The 19231-nt window shown below is 46.4% G+C and overlaps 1 protein-coding gene across 2 annotated transcripts in view; it reads left to right on the forward strand.

Annotated features, from left to right (window-relative positions):
* Positions 1-1101: 1101 nt before the first annotated feature.
* The window catches only part of LOC144163043 (uncharacterized), a 150971-nt gene continuing 132841 nt past the window's right edge, over positions 1102-19231 (forward strand). For both annotated transcript variants that reach the window (XM_077693828.1, XM_077693827.1), the window contains exons 1-3: positions 1102-1372; positions 10285-10416; positions 13728-13772. In XM_077693828.1, the coding sequence (XP_077549954.1) occupies positions 10345-10416; positions 13728-13772 (117 nt within the window). In that variant the 5' untranslated portion in view covers positions 1102-1372; positions 10285-10344. The remainder of the gene's footprint in view (positions 1373-10284; positions 10417-13727; positions 13773-19231) is intronic.

Raw genomic sequence — 19231 nt, forward strand, 5'->3', positions numbered from 1 at the left:
TCCTCCTTCCATATATATGCAGCGACACATACACGCAGGGATATATTGAACGCTTTATAAGCAGCAGTTTATCCCGAGTGTAATGCACACACGTGAAATGCAACAAACAAGACCCATTTGGACCCGCTTCAAGACACAAATGAACCGAACGAGGTTTATTTGTGCACCCCGAACGAATCAGCTTAAGTCTCCTAATTTTTAAGCTCTGTGCTCCGCGTAAAGCAGCGATAATTCACTCGGATACTTAGAGTTAAAAAATCTTACTGGGCGCCATTTTTCGCGCTCGAAAAGCCTTAGTAGTGCTCGAAAAGATGTTCTGGGAGTTTGATCAAATGCAATTGCGAAGAACTGCTTTTGATAAAAAAAAAATTTTCGCACTGCGGACATGACTGTATAATATGAAACTCTCTGAGCGCATTCCCCCCCCTATGACCCCGTCTTTTTTTAAATACACAGGTCGTTATAACCGTCAGAAATTTTCGACGTGCAACTTGCTTACTGCACGAGCGGGTGGATACAACATGCCACAAGCTTTCAGATGCACGTGCACTCTAACCAGTGAAAGGCTAGCTTAGACTATATTCTTAAATAGAAAATGAACGTCAGAGGACTCATAGAAAAATGAAAAAGAATGCAACAAAAGCGTACGTCATTTGTGTCGTACGAAGGCGCTTCGGCGCTCACTGCGACGGTTTTGATTAAACGCATGGAATGACATCGACGTAAAGGTTTTCTCACGGCACCACGAACACTGGGGGAACCGTAAGCGTCGTCGCTTTTACCGTTCCTTTTTCAGGAGCACTCAAGCACAGCGAACTAGTTCACTGTAACACAACCAAAGAATCAAACATGCGCGCCACACAAGAAAAGTCCGCTCAATGTTGCCAGTTATGTTGTTGACTTCGGACAATCTGCGAAAACGCGAAAAACCGATCCTAGATCATGTAACAACACAACGATGTCTTTTCTTCTTGGTGTCAAAGCAAATCACGAAGCTTTACAAATTATGCGCGAATGTTTTGTATTAAACATTGTTCTATTTCAGACTTTGTGGATTTTATTTGTTGTTGTTTGACGTATTTTTTGAGCGCATTATTTCGGCTGGGGGCAACTTGGGTAGCAGACAGCCTTCACCGAAAGTTTGTGAACAGTTTGTGCGACGCTTCTGTTGGCTGTTTTACGTGCAGAAGAACAGTGAAATTATAGGGGCATAACATTCACCACCAAAGGTGGGGGACCAACGACGCGTCATTTTTTCAACGCGGGACCTGTCGACGCTGTGGACGCTGGTCGTCTGCGTCGTATTTACGTGACGCGACGTTGACTTTTCGGAGCAAATTCGCATGATGGTTCACCAGTGCCCCGACTAAAGGTGGGTGGAAAGAACCTTTTTGATGTGCTGTGACAGAATTTTGTTAAGTATACGCCCAAAAGTACTAATTTGCTATCTGATATTAACTTGTTTTTACTCCTGCAATGCCCTGCTCGCTTGTATATGTCTCGGGTCGCTTCCTAATGATTGTAAAGCTGTTGTGTGAAGCTCATTTCTCAGGTACCGGTTCACATGCTTTAATTACGTATGTTTAAAGAGCTTCACAACGAAAAAACTAGCTATAAGTTCGCAGACAAGCGCGGAAAACATGAAATTCGCTTCAAATAACGAAGGGCAGACGATCCTTTAGGGAACGTAGACGTTTGCCGTTTGCATAGGAAATGGTTTGGATAGAATGCATGCAGTCACAATGCGGTTTCACTCAAAGCGATTATGATCATTGCGTTCGTTTGAACTGTGTCCTGGTTCACGTACTGCAGTACTGGTCAATATCGCCAAGCGTATGATTGACAGTGTTGCCTTATGGTTGCCGCAATGTACGGCATGACCTTTTCTTTAACTCGCGAGCGTTCTGTTCCACCAAATGGATAGTGATGATTGTGTTTGTCGTAGGGAATGGAGCCGCTCAGATGTAATCGGCAACTCTACGTGGAGATATGTGCCCATATTTGAGGGCCTTTTGCCTTAGAACGAACTCGCTCTCCCTTGTCAGTATACCCCTCGTACATCGCAGATGATGACTGGCAGAAGTCGGTGCGTCGTTGTCCTAGCGTGCACGTCATTTTGTGGGCTGCGAAAAAAAAAGGATAAATAAAAGAACGCGTTCGAAATTAAGGCGCTCTCGTGTATCTTTTGTGGCGAAGTACGGGCAAAGGAGTCTCCGTCTCCTGTCATTCGCACATGGGGCAAATGGCGGGCGACTACTGCAGCTTTCGGAGCCTGGGGCGAGGCTGTTGAGAGAGAGAGAGAGAGAGAGAGAGAGAGAGAGAGAGAGAGAGAGAGAGAGAGAGAGAGAGAGAGAGAGAGAGAGAGAGAGAGAGAGAGAGAATAAACACTTACTGGAGCAAACCGGCACTCCGTACCCATTTCTCCGGTCACCCGCGTGCCGGAGCTGAACTGCGATATGATTTACACCCTATTTGTCTAGTCTGTAACTAATACCCTTACACTCCAGCAAAAACACAAGAAAACACCCTTTTAAATGGAGTAATAAACGAAAGAACACCCTGTAAAAGGGTGTTTCTTGCGTTCTTGCTAAGGTGTAAGGGAGTTAGGAATATTATACACCCTTGAAATGGGCGTTTTGTCGTGCCTTTTGCTAGGGTTTAAAGGCCAACTGCACTCAAAAATTTTTGTACAAATAAGTAGTCTATGCTCTTAAAATCACCATGGCGAAATCCTTAGCTTCATAATCACAGAGAGCGCTAGGTACCGCCGTTCAAAGTACCTCCTAGCAGACGACGTTTGCACCTGGCGGAGAGTCGCCGTAACAAGTTCCGAGCGGCCTGTGACGGAGGTTGGGGAACCTGTCCCGTGAAGCTCACGCCTCTCCGGCGACTTGCAGGGCGCTCCGCCGGGCGCAGGGATGCGTTCACCCGGGGTTTCTCTGCTACACCAGCGCGCTGTACCGGCGTCGCCATCAAATGTTTAAACTAACCGCATAGGCAGTAATATCCCCCATTTTTCTCGATGCAAAAAAAAAAAATGATTAGAAGCCTAAACCTATTCAGGCGCTAGCGAATGTGTTGGAGTTAGCAAAACACTTTTTACTTGAAAATAATATTTTTACTCAAAGAAAAAAAACAGCGCGAAAGGAGCACTTGCCTTACATTTGTCATTCCTATTGCATTTACCACAGAAAAAAAAGATATATTATAAATTATTGACCACTTGCACTTCCGCGTCCAATATTGGCCTCATTTGGGCTGACCCAACGCCACCTCTATCCTTTAGACATTTCCAAAAGTTTTACGACCGAAATAGAGTTCTTGTACACGCGGCTATAAATATTTGTGCGACTTTTGTCTCCCTAGCTAAGTAAACCAAAATCAGCCTTTCTCGTAGTAACAAATACACGCGCACAAATATTGGCCGTGGTATTTGGGAAGTGCGAAACCTAAGCTGCTTCTCTCCTAAACAATAGATTATATTTTTGTTCGATTCCCAAGTGAAGTATTTACTTTGAGCGTTAGATTTAGTTTATTTGAAAGTAAAACGTTTTCAACAGTACCTGTCTTTGGTCAAAGTAGAAAACAGCGGTAGATAGGAAGTGTTTTCGTGTTTTAGTGCGTCATTTAGCTCTGGTGGCGGGCTTATAGTTTCAGATCCCTTTTATAATTCGATTCTCGATGTGCACACAGGGGAAAAAATACTGGGCCGATATTCACGAAGCTGTTTGCATGTAATGTATAGTAGAAATAGTGATTTATCGCCGCCCGCGTGCGCTTTGTTCCGTTCAGAGATGGCGAGGGGTCGGCTATAATAAAAGCTGCTTTTCGATATCGTATACGAGCTAATAGCTTTGTAAATCAGGGTCCGTTTTCTACTTGCAATGCCAAAAATTGCTATTCCGGCAGTTATTATGATGGAAAAAATTACTGTCGGGCGGTCTACTTCATCTCGATTGATAGCAACGGGATGCCAGAATTGCGCCCAACTCCATTATCATGGGCAAACGTTAGTGGAAGTTCTTCTGTGGAAATAAAAATGCGAAACGCGGCGCTACCACGCGTATTTGAAGGCGGCTCTGAGCGGCCGCCGGCTCTGGCGCGGTCGCTTCCGTTCCCTCGCGTACGTCACGTCCGGCCGCCGCTATGGCCGCCTTTTCTATTCAGTTTCGGTTCCGAAAACGCGAATGTCGCGAGCCGTTTGCGTCGCGCGCGTTGATGTTTGAAGCGCAGTATTTTGAGTTTCGCACCCTTTTTATATGAACTGTTAGGTGACATTATTTTTACGTTGTCGAAAATTTGAGTGCAGTTGGCCTTTAAGGGTGCTAGTTAAAGAGAGTGAAGGTGTCTCTTAAAGTGTGAATCGTTTTACAGTGTGCAGCCGAAATTGTTGGGTAACGGGGAAATTCCGACTACACATGTCATAGTTCCTATTATAGCTTGTCCCTGAATTGTATTTTCTGGGAAAGTCGACTTGAGAGGAAGGCCACACACACGGACGTTGTGGTTAAAGTCGAGGGGCTCTTTAAGCCGAAAAACGGCGTTAATGCGGGATTCTCGATACACACTTAAAAATCGAAAAAAGCGCTAAAACGGAACAAAAGAAACGGCGAGATGAGACTGGGCGCTGATAAAGCCACTGGCCTTTGGTACTGTAAGTATCACGCGTGGAGGTCGTAATTGGCGGCCTTTTTTAGAGCGGAAGCTCTATTACTCCAGCTACAATCCCAGAGAACGCCTCTTAGCGTCAATCTGACCTTCAAGCTGAGCCAAGGTCAAGCCAGCGCCTTGTTCGGTCGCGCAGTGAAAGCGTTGCTCGTTCGTCCATATGGGAGGGGCGCAATTTTTTTTTTTGCAAGGTACCTACGATAGAGTAATGCGGACGTCTGTTCAAGTTGGTATTGCATGGTTGACGAGTGAAGCGCAAAAATTACACAAAGAACGAAGGAAGAAGCACCGCGAGCCGGCCTAGTTGGAAGCGACCCATGGCAACGATTGCGCAAAACAAACATGGACAAAGAAATGACAAGGACGAGCGCACTCTAACAACCGAAATTTTATTGTTTGCACGAAAGACATATATGCCTACAAAACTGCGCAACATCATCACAAAAAAAGTTTCTACAAAAGAGGTTCCGCTCCGGGGCCTTGTTGGGCAAAGAAATATCGCTGCTAGCTTATTTTATGTAATGTCCGGAGCCGACAAGTGTTTGCTGCGTGCGCTGAAGAAACTTTTTTAGGTGCGGAGTCCCTTAGGACCGCACAATGTCCGTCCGCGTCCGGGCGCATAGCATTTACAATCGAAAAAATCACGCATGCATTGGCAGGATTCGAGCCTGCGTTTGGTAGACCAGACAGAGTTGTGTCAGTCGTCTTGATTGATTGTAGGGTTTAACGCGCCGACGCAACGCAGGCGATGAGGCGCGCCGTAGTGGAGGGCTCCGGATTAATTTTGACCACCTGGGGATCTTTAACGTGCGCCGAAATCTCGCTCACACGGGCGTTTTTGCTTTTCGCCTCCATCAGAAAAGCGGCCGCCGCGGCCGGGAATCGAACCCGCGACCTCGTGCTCAGCAGCGCAACGCCTTAGCCACTGAGCCACCGCGGCGGGTTGTCAGTCGTCTTACCCATTGGGCGACAACCGTGAATTGGTACCCGAGAGTCAAACGGGTTACCGCCTTACCTGTAATGGTTCGGAGTACCTTAGGATCTCCCAGTGCCCGTCCGCGTCCGTTCGTGCGCACACCGCCATGAAGCGAAAATCAAGCGAAATTCGATTTCATCCGTGAGTTGCAGTTTCATTAGGGAATAATCAAGGTGCAACTCGCGGCTCAAACCGAATGACGGTCGGGGCGCAAATAGGATGTCACTCGGGGCGCAACTTGGATGTCATTTCGAGTCCCCGTACTCCGCACCCTCGCCATCATCCAAGGAGTGGAGATGCGCAGTTTTGTAGCCATCACCCAAGGAGTGCGAGATGCTGCCATTTTGTGATGATGTTGCGCAGTTTTGTAGGCATATAGGTCTTTCGTTCGAACAAAAAAATTCAGTTAGACTGCGCTCGTCCTTGTCCTTTCTTCTCTAGCTGTCCTTCTTTGTTTTGCGCAATCGTTGCCATCGAAGGTCGTCCTCCTCTGTCCTTTGTGTAATGTTTTGCACTTCACTCGTCAACCTACAATGGGTTGAGAGCTACTGAGCATTCACCGCAAATTTGGCTTTGCGATTGATTAAACATTCGTTGTCGACGTGACTTCGTACTCGGATGTTGTATGGTAAAAGAAGACTTTCAATGCTTGAAACTCTGGTAAATTGAGACATATGTAGCGTCGCCGTAGAACAAGCCACAGCGGATCGTTTTGCGGCGAGGCGGAGTGCAACGTCATCGCGAATCGGCACAGTTATCGGTCGGCGTGCCGCTGTCAAAAAAAAAAAAAAAAAAAGCAGGCGAGATAAAACTACCGAGATAGCAACCTCTGATTTTAAGACGGGGGCCAGAAATGTGGTTAGCTATGACGCCGCGCTTCGCAACTCACGTCGAAGCTCCTGAGACAGTGACTATCTTGTGCCTGTCTTGCGCTGTTCTTGCCTTACTGCGTTCCACACGACGTGTCCATGGCATTTTGCTCGCTCATTCCAGCGGGCCTGCGTGTATACTTACGGTGCGTTTAAAGGGTATCTGCAACACTTCTGATAAACGCTTTCACTCTTTGCTTCGAGTATAGAAGCACTGCGAAGGCTATAGTTGTCACCAGCACGGAGCGGCACTGCGTGATTTGCTCGTCGCAGCAGACGCGCCTTCCTTTTCTGCTTTGCTTCTGTGGCTTTCTTTTTAAAGGGGCGGTCGGATACTGCTGCAACAGAAGGAAAGCCGGCCAACGGCCGCCACACCATTGAAATGGCGTATTTTCAGTGCTCGAACAACGCCAAGACCGGGAAGGGGAGAAAAATCGTTTGAGACAGTTTTTAGGTTACTGTATTTTCGCGTGTATAACCCGCACCGAAAATGCGAAAATTTCGGTGGCAAAGTAGGGGTGCGGTTAATACGCGAGCTAGGTCTTTTCTTTAGTGCAGCTTCACGGCAATGCACGTTGTGCCGTGAAGACGACCTTGTGTACAACAGTGAGGAATGCGGCTCAAGTGATAGCTCTTGCGCGAGCAGGGACACTGAGTGAATTGTGACTTCCGCCTTTCAGTCAATGTATTCTACTTGCTAAATACAGGCTTTTTTCTGTCTACACAGTTTGTGATGTGTTGCTTGAGCAGTAGCTTTGGTGCAGCCGTTCCTGTATCAAGCGTGCGGGCAATACGCCAGGATTTTTTTCTTTCTTTTCCGGCGGGCTGAAAGTGGGGGCGCGGTTTATGTGGAGGGGCGGGTTATACGCGCGAAAATACGGCATCTGATGGGCATAAAGCACTAATTTCTGGCTGAGGTGCTGCATGTGTTGGTTGACTACGTTCTGCAAGCATTTAAGATTTCAAAATAAGTTGAAAAAAGTGTTGCAGGGTCCCTTTAAGGCCGGGGCGAGTGGGGTGTGCCACGTTGTGATAAAAATGCCCCTTCCAGAGCCAGTGACCGTCACTTTGGAGTGACACTGATCGAAAGACATGATGACGAGCTAGCAGAAATTTCTTTCCACGGGAAGACAGGGTCAATTCAAGGTTGAGCAATTATTAACACTACAGTGACTTGCCACGAAGCCAAAGACGACGCAGCTGTTTTGAAGAAACAACAAGTTTATTGGAGCGAACTTGCGCTCCCCTAACAACTCAAAAGAATACAGAGGCGGCGAAGCAGCGGTCAACAAAGTGACTTGTGCAAGCGAGTGTCGTCGAATTGAATGCCGCGGCGTCTGCTCTGCAGGCTTTCATCTTTCGGCGCAAGTGCTTCTGGAACCGTCGATTCACATCCAGAACATTGTAGATCAAAGAAGATTATTCTGGGCTTAGTGACGTTAAGGTTATACAGTAGTTTGCTTATCTGAATGAGATAGCCCGTGCGGCATAAACATAAAGAATGGAAGACGCGCTTCGCTCTGGACACACATAGCCGGGCGTGGCCGGGCAGTAAAACAAACAACAAACAAACAAACCCATACATGGTTCGCGGCACTATAGTGATGTGTTGCTTGCGAAGCGCCCAAGTGGCAGCGAATAGCTGAGGGCAGAGGGCGCAGAGGCAAGAGATAGGAACACGTTTTAAATTATAGTCATTAACCCTTTTTTTGATGAGGAGCCACACGTTTGTGGGCCTTTACTAACAATCTCGGGCCTGATTGGTGGCGTTGATGTGTGGTAGATTGATTACAAAATCCCCTTCCTTCCGGAACGTCGGAGAACCACCTGTGGAATGATGTCCTCGCTAACGCAGAAACGCACTTTGCACTGGTCAGGAACGCACAACTCGATCAAGCATGAGTACTTATTCACGTGGTCCATTTTCGTTGCACAGTGCGCAGAAAAAACAAACAAAACCATTCTGCTGAAATTCAGACAATTGTCTACTAATTGCGTAGCATTCGCATGCCGCTTGTCTTGTGTGAGTTCTTAATTTTACAGCCAATTTTTGTGGTTTTTCTAAATCCTCTCCGGCCAATTATCTCCGTGTATACGCTATTATAATGATTTGAGGTGGGACTTTAGCGAAATCTGCAGGAGTTACAGGGTTCGCCATTCTCAGTATATTTGTTTAATATTTTTCTTATTTTTTTAGTTTCTCAAAATTTAGTTTGACTAACTATCTGCATTTACGCTGTTGAAACGATCACAGGTAGAACTTTCGCGGAATCTGCGATTCTGTAAAAATGCAGGCCGTTAACGGTTAGCCGTTTTACGTCATTTATTAACATTTTTCGTATTTTTTAGTGTGTCCAGATTTAATTCGACCAATTTTCTCCATTTACGCTATTATAGCGATTACATGTAGAACTTTCGCGAAATTTGCGTTATTGCGGAAATTCAGGGTGTACACGTTCGCCCTCTTTCGTATTTTTTATATATTTGTTATTTTTAAGTTTTTCAAATTTCGTGCGAGCTGTTATCTCCACTTACGCTGATATATAACGATTACATTTGGAAATTTCCCGATATCTGCATTTTTGTTTTGTGAAAATTCAAGGTGTTACACGTCCTGGCCTCGTGCTCTGGGACCTCCTTCTGTATATTTTGCTATGCAAATATGTTTTCGGCAAATAAATTTCTTGTTCTTTTTTTCTTTCTTTCTGACCATGGGGGCACTGGGCAGAGAATGCTACGCATTCGTTGTCCAGCTGCAGCGCGAATTAACGAATCGAATACGTAATGAACGACGCATGTTTGTGTCGTTCCTTCGACTTAGTTAATTTGAGATGGGATTCTTCCCTCTGCGCAAATTACCGAATGCCCAGTACGCGCGCGCGTGCGTGTATTGGATAGGATAGTGGATGTCTAGCGGTAGTGGATAGTGCGTGCGCGCACGCGCGCTTTTTTTTTTTGCAAAGTGGGGAATGTGTGCAGTGCTGATTGATTCCGATACTGCAAGTAATATCAGGTTACTACAACTAAATTTCCCCTAAATTCAAAGTAATTTGAGGTAATAAGAGCCAGCGAAGTAATAAACACAATGCCCGCAATGTTTTGTATTGTAACTGAATACAGGTAATTCCTAGTAATTCCTAATGTTGCGAGTGAATTTCTCACGTTATTTATTTACACACACACACACGCACGCACGCACGCACATACACACACACAAGCGCGTGCGTGCGCACACACGCACACGCACGCACGCACGCACGCATGAACACACACACACACTGTTATCCAAAGCGCCGGTACAGGGTGGAACAGCAGAGAACATAGAGGCAGTAACTGCCGCCTCAGACTCAGACATCAACGCAGGCAGAAAATATGTTGTACAGTATATGCATCGGTATAGTATACGCCCATATTGGGCACAGGTACAAAATGCAAGGGTACAAAAACAATAAGCAACTCTTTCACAAGCGCAATTCAGCCAAACTGGTTATGAGATAAAGCTTCGGTCTATAGGCGCGGACTGTACTATAGTTACATACTGTCGATCTTCGATTCGATCACTGTCGATAACAGTGATAGAATTGAAAATGAATTTTTCGTAATTTTTCTCAAAGGAGTGTATTCATAAGCTTAAACAAGTGTGTCTATAAACTGTGTATAAGGTTTTGAACGAGAAATCATTCGAAATGTTGAATGGGTTTGTTCGCAAAAAAAAAAGCAAATTATTTTGTCTGATTTTGCTAAACCAGTCTTCAAATATACCGTTCGCAGGAAGCCAGCGATGACAGCGGCTGCCTGGTGATTGCGGAGCAGTTCGAACAACCAACATCGATGGCGCCTACCTACACACAGCGTTCCAGGAAGCGCCGTGCCCCCACTTTGAAGATGACAGAAGCGCGCAAGGTACGTGCACGTTGGTAGGGACGACGCGATATATTGCGGGTAATGTATACCAGAAGTAAACAATCTGGTGAAACGTTCCGTATATGCGTAATTACGGGAATACGGATTTCGTACGAATTGTTACACACCCAGGCGAAGCTAATGCAGGTAATCGTTCCAAAAATAAAAGGACCAAATGATTTGTTAGGATAGGACCGTTTGACGCTGTGTTCGTGCTTCTGTCTTGATTAAAGCGTGAAATACGGACCTTGTCTTTCATGCTGTAGCGGTAATTTTGAGGTTCGCTACGCGTAAGCAATTAGTTTAATGCCAGAACAGGGCCTAAATCAGAGGACTAATGGCGATGTCGGCACCGAGCAACACGCACACAAGCCTCCTCTTCTTTAATTACCATGCGCCAGAACACGCGCATCTGGTTTCGTGCTATAGTGGGATTGATGGCATGGACAGAGAGAGAGAGAGAGAATAAACTTTAATTAATGTCATCACTGTAGACCTCTTTTTTAACACGAAAGTATTATGTTCCCGGATACAACAATATTTCGCTTACGTCATATCCGTCAAGGAAATCACGTTTGTACGACGAAGCAAGCGGCCTGTAAAGGGTGCACCCGTGCACAAAGGGTCTTCTTGCAGGGAAGCAACCTTTAGTGCTAATGATTACGTTATACTTGGGGTTCGTTTTCGGGTTTTATATTTTAACGCGAAAGTGTTTTATGCCGCGACACCCCAAGATTTCGCTGACGTCATTTCCGTTACGGAAATGACGACAGTACACCTTTGCCGAAGCGACCCGCCAGAAGGGCGTCGCAAATTATGCTCAGCTGCAGATTTCGCTGCACATTTCACTTTCGTGTTTTACTGATTCCTACGACAGAGGAATCAACCACAGATTTTTTGAGCTGTCGCTGAATCGATGGGCTGTGGCAATATGTTTTCCGTATACTCTATATACGGTATTCATACAGACCATTATTTGGCTTTTCTGGTTTTCGGAGAAAGCTAAAGCCGGTTTTAAATTTTTTGAACATAATACCGTACTTCAATATCATGTGTTGCGGACACGTATGCCTGTTTTTATTCCGACGGTGTGTCAGCAAAGGTACATACTTCACATTCCCGTTATTTGGTATATACGGTACGTTTCAGGGGGGGGGGGGTGGCAGTCTGTATAACGAAGTCGTAGGGACGGATAAACAATTCGTTATAAGCAGTAATTTTGTATAACCAATAGCGATATAGGAAAGTTGCCGATGTACCGCGGATAATTTCAGCTAAAGCGACAATTCAATAAAGTGATTTTGGGATGATGAGTTAATATAGTTAAGACTTGTGCGCTCCCGGAGGAGCGAAATACTGCCAGACAAGCCAGCACCGCGAAGGAAGGTTTCGGGTAGGGCTTGTAAGCGACATATATGCGCACACGCGTGAAGGAAGCGCGTTTTATAAACTCACCGAGCACATTCAGTTAAGGAGCGAGGGAGATGAAAACACGAGCAAAGTCGGCAAAGAGTCAGTCAAAGCACGCCTAGCGAGTGCTCAGCATCCAGGAAACGCTGTTTCAACGGGCAGGGTGTCGAGAAAGAAAAAAAGTAGGCGAATCCCAAGCATATCTGGGAATCGACGTTAAAGGGGCACTGACACAAAATTTTGAAGGCGAGATAACTTCGGAGATAGATTGGTGGGAACACATATACATCATCTGCAAAATATCAGCGGTGAATACAGCCTAGAACATATTTAAAATCAATTTTGAAGTGTGCGAAACGCAACCGAGCGGCCAGCAGAGGACCACGCGCAAGTGTAAATAAACAACATCCAAACACGTCACGAGTTTGTGTTTGCCGCTTCCGCACTGCCGGCTCGCCGCTCCAATCGGAGGGCCGGAGGGCGGAGCTTCTGCTCTCGAGAACGAACGACCCGATCGTTGGCGGCGGAGGCGCCGTGATTTCGTCAGCTCATCGGGCAGCTGACCGCGACCAAAGTTCTACAGCGATTCCAGGCACTCTGTTTCTATTACTGTTTATTACCATTGGATGCGGAAACGCGCCGGAGGCACGAAAAGGCCACTGAGCAAGCCGCACGGTCGCTGTGCAGGCGGCGGCCACGGCCGCGAAGTGGCCCACGCCGGCGCAGGTAGCTTGAGTGATAGCTTGTTACCGCTGCACGAAATTGTCCCCAAGTCCCGACCATGGTGGCTTACATGAGAAAGGAGTTAATGATGCCATGGCGGGTTGCATTAAAAATTGTCATCTGCACCGCTTACGAGAGCGGCACTCGAATATCCGCCGCAGTGCTAAGCCGAACACATCTGTAGGCGGACCTGTAGGCAGACCGACCGGCTGCTCCCAGCGCGCGTCTTGCCACCCACCGTCTCGAGCGGCGCGCGTCGTTCGTTAGCCGCGGTAGCATTTGCACTCGCAGCGCCTGCGTCACATCCACGGTCGCTTTTTAATTAGGCGCCTCACGAGAGCAGTACGGGGGGGGGGGGGGGCATTCGCAGAAACTGCCGTCGATGCGGATTCGATAGTGCTACGGCGGCTCTGCTCTGTGATATCCCTCCGACGGTCACGTGGTCAGCTTTGTTCACACAAAATCCACAAAATCCATCGTTTCGCGGCACTCGCTGAAACCGAAACTGCGACTGGCCGCATTGAAAATGCCTCTAATTAAACAACCGTCGCACGCTGAAGCAAATGAGGTTTCTACAGGTTATAAGTAGGTCACTAGCTACTTAGCGCAACAAAAAAAACAAGATGCAAAATTTTTGTGTCAGTGCCCCTTTAAGCAAAGCTTTAATTGCATGCCGTTCCTAATTCGTCCCTCGCAAAGTGCTTTTCGAAGTATTTCTCTGGCGCTTCCGTCGGCGCCGCGAATTAATTCGGTCGATGGCCGAAGCGTGGCCCGCGGCCCTTGCTTGCCGCAACCGCTTTCATGACCTTGAATGAGCTTGAAGGTCAGAGGGACGATACCAGGTATTTCCTGGGTTTGTACCTAAAGTAATACGTAAGCCTCGCTTAAAAGTTCGTTGATTATTGAATAGTTTTACCATAGGGATTTCTGCGCCGAATATCAATCAATCAATCAATCAATCAATCAATCAATCAATCAATCAATCAATCAATCAATCAATCAATCAATCAATCAATCAATCAATCAATCAGTCAATCAATCAATCAATCAATCTTTGCGTTGCAAGCCTAACGTTGATAGACTTGCAATAACGTTGACGCGCTTCATTGCAGTAGTAGCCTAACCTCTGTGAAGCTATGGCGTATGATGAAATCAAAACCTCGAACCTTTCTTTGCAGAACTGCGAAGTTGCTGCTCGTCACGTGACTGCCGGGAGACTAACGGTGAGCATTGAAACACTTGGTTTGGATGGACGTATTATGCACTGTTGATCTCTCTAAAAAGGTGTAGATGTGACTCTCTTGGTGAAAAAAAAAAAAAAAAAGGCTTGCCAGTGATTAATTTTAGACCAAACTTTGCGGAATTACGCGCAGTAGCGCCGGTCACCTACCGGGTATCCGGGTAACCGGTAATCTCCACTCTGCTATAACTCTACTATAGCAGAGCAGAGAACCGGTACCGGTACTGTACCCGGTACACATATGCATGCGCACAACCAGTTCTTCCGCCTCTGCGCATGTGCAGTGGCGCCGGTCACCTACCACGTACCATGCCGAGAATGGTTATGTTCTGCGCTCTGCTGTAGCTCTCTATTGTCTTGTACTTTTAAATGTACCCAAATGTCTTGTACTTAGCGCCGGTCACTTACCGTGTGCCATACCGAGAACGGTTATGTTCCGCGCTCTGCTATAACTCTCTATTGTCTTCTACTTTTAAATGTACCTAAATGTCTTGTACTTTTAATAACTCTCTAATGTCTTGTACTTTTAAATGGCGTTAGCCTCATTTGGGACTCCTGTCGGATTACAGCGTTTTGATTCCACGTGGAGTCAACCAACCAACTGCCCGTTTTACGTACTGACGTCACGAAACGTGCGATGCAGCGGGAGGCCGCAGGTTGTTCAATTTCTTTGTGAATAAGGTATCGTTTGCTAGAAGAGTTCGATGTTGGACCTGTTGGTAAATACCTTGAAGAACGGTGGAACCTAGCCTTGAAGACGCGTACACGAGGAAAGAGTAGGACAACGCGCACGTGCGTGTTGTCTTACACTCTACCGTTTGCTGTCGGACAAACGCTCGGGATATCATAAAACGCTGGATCTTCTGAATAAAGCGGCTGTAGCGAGACTTCGTACGCCCCTTAAATGCCGGGAATAAATGGTCGGTCTCCGGCTGTTGTTTTTCCGCTGCCTTCAATAAATTTTTTCCCACAGTAAAGTTTTCCCAATCCAATCCAATCCGCTGCCTTCCGCGACTGGTGTACAGGCGATTCACTATAGCCGCTGCTCGTTCCCTCGCGTTCTGCCTTGCGTGCTTGCTTTATGTCTTTCTGGCTGTTCCAAAAATTTCATTTTTGCATTTTATGCACTGCAAAACTTTCTCCGAGAAAGGTCAACGGCCATTTTTTCCCCGCTGGGATGTATTTCTGTTCATATATTCGCGTAGAAAGTTCAACGCATGTTTGTGTAGCGGTACGACGGTATCCGCATAGCCCTTGCGCCATTTGCTTTTACACTGTTTCATTCGAATCTACGTAATGCATGGTTCTCTGATGTTATGGGACGCTGTCGAAAGTATACGGGGTTCAGTTTCGACGACTTCAACCATAGCAATCGTTTCGCGAGCGCACGAAAAAGTATACGCCGTCGCCCCATTATCTGTATTTGTTTTCGGTTATGACCCTTTAAGATTTCCGTATGTTCACTGTTATGGAGATGGTTCCCATCCGGGCGTTTTTTCGTCATCGTAACTCTGAGTTCGTTCGAGGCGGCTGTACTCCTAGATCATCCTTGAAATGGCATGAAGTAAAAGGAAGATTGTAGGCCCATCAGGAAAATCTATTTTCGGCGACGCACTTACAATCGTGTTTTGCCCTTCGGAGATTTTTCACATAACTGCGGCGAAATGGGATGCTTGCTCGTAAGTTTTGCACGGTTCGATCACTGTTCGTTCTCGTCAACATCGGTGTTTTCATTTTGTCATTTTAGCACAAAGAGAACTACGACAATATATATATATATATATATATATATATATATATATATAGAAAATAAGGGTTGGCAGTCAAGGAAACCCCCGAAAGCAAAGGGGGGGTTGTGGTGGGTCATAGAAACAGATGACGAATTTTTTGAGTCAGAAAGGAAGTGGTAAAAAAATACCCCGCCCGCCGGGTGGGATCCGAACCCATGACCTCCAGAATACCGGTCTACATATATATATATATATATATATATATATATATATATATATATATATATATATATATATATATATATATATATATATATATATATATATAGTTAAGAGAAAAGGTTCCTGGCTATGAGGTTAGCTGTACGATAGAGAAGTCAAACTGAAAAACATAACAACATTTATTCTAACGTTTCGACCGGGCCCCGTTCGAAACGTTAGAATAAATGTTGTTATGTTTTTCAGTTTGACTTCTCTATCGTATATATATATATATATATATATATATATATATATATATTTCTCCAGGTGTAACGCGTCGCTGGCCTACAGCCTCGTGTAGAAAGAATCGTTCTGCTACCTTTATTGTCTTAGGTTTGCGTCATGTTACCCTGCTCGTCTCTGAGTGCGTACATCCGGTCTGTGCCGATGGCTAGCTTTCTCTCGGCTTTTTTTCAAGCTTCCCCCTATTTGCAGCGTTTCCTCGATCACTGCCATGTTATAAGCACGAACGTATTTCGTTTTGTTTCTGTCGATCAGTTTTGACAGCTCGGCCAATTCAATCCGATCCACTTTGATGTTCTTACGTTTGGCAATTGCACAAGGTCGCCGGTTCTGTTCCCGGCCGCGGCGGCCGCTTTTCTGATGGTGGCGAAAAGCAAAAACGCCCGTGTTTACGAGATTTCGGCGCACGTTAAAGACCCCCAGGTGGTCAAAATTGATCCGGAGCCCTCCTCTACGGCGCGCCTCATTGGCTGCGTTGCGTCGGCGCGTTAAACACTACAATCAATCAATCAATCAATCAATCAATCAATCAATCAATCAATCAATCAATCAATCAATCAATCAATCAATCAATCAATCAATCAATCAATCAATCAATCAATCAATCAATCAATCAATCAATCAATCAATCAATCAATCAATCAATCAATCAATCAATCAATCAATCAATCACGTTTGGCAATTAGTTCCTTCATTTTTTTAGGTTTCCAGTTGGTGCTCTACATGCTGCGTCTCCCACAGCTGCTGCTGATTCACTGAGTGCCGATGTTAGGGGTGTCATCTATCTATCCTGTTTACACTGACCTCGTTTCTGCTCGCTGAAAAGTGAGAATTTGTTTTGAAGAGTTATTTTAAACTCCTGCCATCTGGCTCTGATTGACTCCACGCGGGGTTTCTTAGTTTTCACGAGTTTCCTTCTTTCCCTAGTCGAACCCTCCCACTTCGTTATCGAGAGTCGGAAGATTTAACTTAGGAGAGCCCACTGAAGGGATGGGGTATTGCGAGTAGCCGCACTGCTTTCGACGTCGCCTAACCCTGTGGTGAACGTTCGAGCCGGTTACTCCATTTCAAGAAGCGTGGCTCACAATTATGATCGAAAGTGCGGGGTTATAAACGAACCAGCAAATCGTACCGAGGAACTCCCGCTAGAGAAGCTAGATGTGCGTCAAGAGGGCAAGTCTTCGCAGACGCCTAGCAGGTCTCCTCATCTTAGTGCCGTTTGCTCGGAACACGTTGGCGCGCAGCTTCGAATCACGACGCCGCGGCCTTCTCGTTCATGCCGCGCACGTAACGGAAATGACAACCGCCGCCGTTTCTAGACCCCTTCTCCCAACCGCCTAGCTCCTTCCCAAATCGCCGTTCCCTGCCCGCTGTGCTCCCAACTTCCTCCCTCTATTTGCCCCTTCTCCTTTCGTTTCGCCGCCGCGTTTCTTCGCCGTCAGTATTCAGCGCTATCGCCCTCGAACTGTCGTCGATCAGCAAAAAAAAGGAGGAAAGAGAACGCCCCGCTCGCCTTGGTTTTGTTTCTGATCGCGTCGAAGACATTTGCGAGAGGCAGAATAAATAAACTCGCTTTCTTTTTTTCCTTCTGGGAATCCTCGTGCCCTGCGGTGAAGCCGTCTGGAAGGGAGGGGGGGGGGGGATATTGAGTCGGAGCGGTGGTATGCGAAATAGCGCGCGCGGGGCAGAATTCTAACGTTCCGTGGTACGCGCGTCGTGTACGTAAAGCGTACAGTTAGGGCCATGAAAACGTAGTACGAGTCTGTTTCGGGCAAAAAAACTCTTCGTTAGAATAACACTTGACCACTTTTTATGCAAACTTTAGCGAAATAGGCTATGCCATGAAGAAACAGAACACGCGTGGTCGTATTAACTACTTGATTGATTGATTGATTGATTGATTGATTGATTGATTGATTGATTGATTGATTGATTGATTGATTGATTGATTGATTGATTGATTGATTGATTGATTGATTGTAGGGTTTAACGCGCCGACGCAACGCAGGCCATGAGGCGCGCCGTGGTGGACGGCTCCGGATTAATTTTGACCACCTGGGGATCTTTTAACGTGATCCGAAATCTCGTACACACGGGCGTTTTTGCTTTTCGCCTCCATCAGAAGAGAACTACTTTCCCTCATAGAGGTACGACGTGTTGCGGGCCGCTTGTGCGATTGGCCGCGGGGCTGGTAAAATCAAACGCATATTAAACCGAGATTATGCGCTCGCAAACAAGCTATATCCATCCACCATACAACAATTTACCAACGATTTAAAGGTGCATGCGGACAAGATGCAAGTGGGGTTGATTCGGAAGAGTGCTTCGTTAAAATAACACTGACACCACTTTTAACGCAAACGTCACTCAACTAAGCTATATAATTGGGAAAAAAAGAGATTGTCCTTGCGACTCACTAGCTCATTTCCCGCACTAGAACCTATGACGTATTATGTGCAGCTGAAGCTGGCAAAAGCAAACGCAAGCCTTGCAGAGCGAGCTAGTTGCGCTTTAATGTAATGCATATTCTGTTCATAGCCGTTAGAATGGTAGAGTAAACAATGGAAGTTACGAAAGTGCACGTAAACATCGAAGCACCAGTGCGTACTGCTCTTGGTACTGCGCGCACTATATGCTTGTTATAGCTGCACAGCTGTCCGGCGCATCGGGGTTGTCTCCCACGACATTGGCCGATTTCTAACCCCTGTTACGGTTCAGCGCGCCGCTGCGCTGTTCGAGCGTGCAGCAAGTTTTGTCTAGTGCACCTGTGCCTTACGGAAAGCCCGCCTTCATCGAAAATGTGTTGAAACAGGCCCCGCCATCGATGACTCGAGCCGCGGCAGTTGAAAAATACGAAAAAAAAAATTACGCCCACCTCCCCTCGCGGGAACCCTGGTGTGATGCGACGCTGAGGGTTCAAGCTCAATCGGAGAGCAACCGTCGACCGAAAGGCCGCCGGAGAGCGGCACACCGGTTATATGCGCAGCGCGCCCGAAGGAGAGGAGACCGCGGAGAGACAGAGTGCCGTGGCTATGACTCAACACAATCCAACACAATCCACTTTAATCCAATTCAATCCAATCAAAATCCAATACAATCCAAGTCAAGTCAAGTCAAGCCAATCCAATCCAATCCAATCCAATGCCCCTCGCGAGAGAGTGTTCGCTATCGGAGAGGAGAGGCGGAGTGTGGCTGCGGACAACAACGG

Source organism: Haemaphysalis longicornis, unplaced genomic scaffold (assembly GCF_048455015.1).
Source record: "Haemaphysalis longicornis isolate Haplotype H1 unplaced genomic scaffold, Haemaphysalis longicornis Haplotype H1 scaffold_12, whole genome shotgun sequence".
Taxonomy (NCBI): Eukaryota; Metazoa; Arthropoda; class Arachnida; order Ixodida; family Ixodidae; genus Haemaphysalis; species Haemaphysalis longicornis.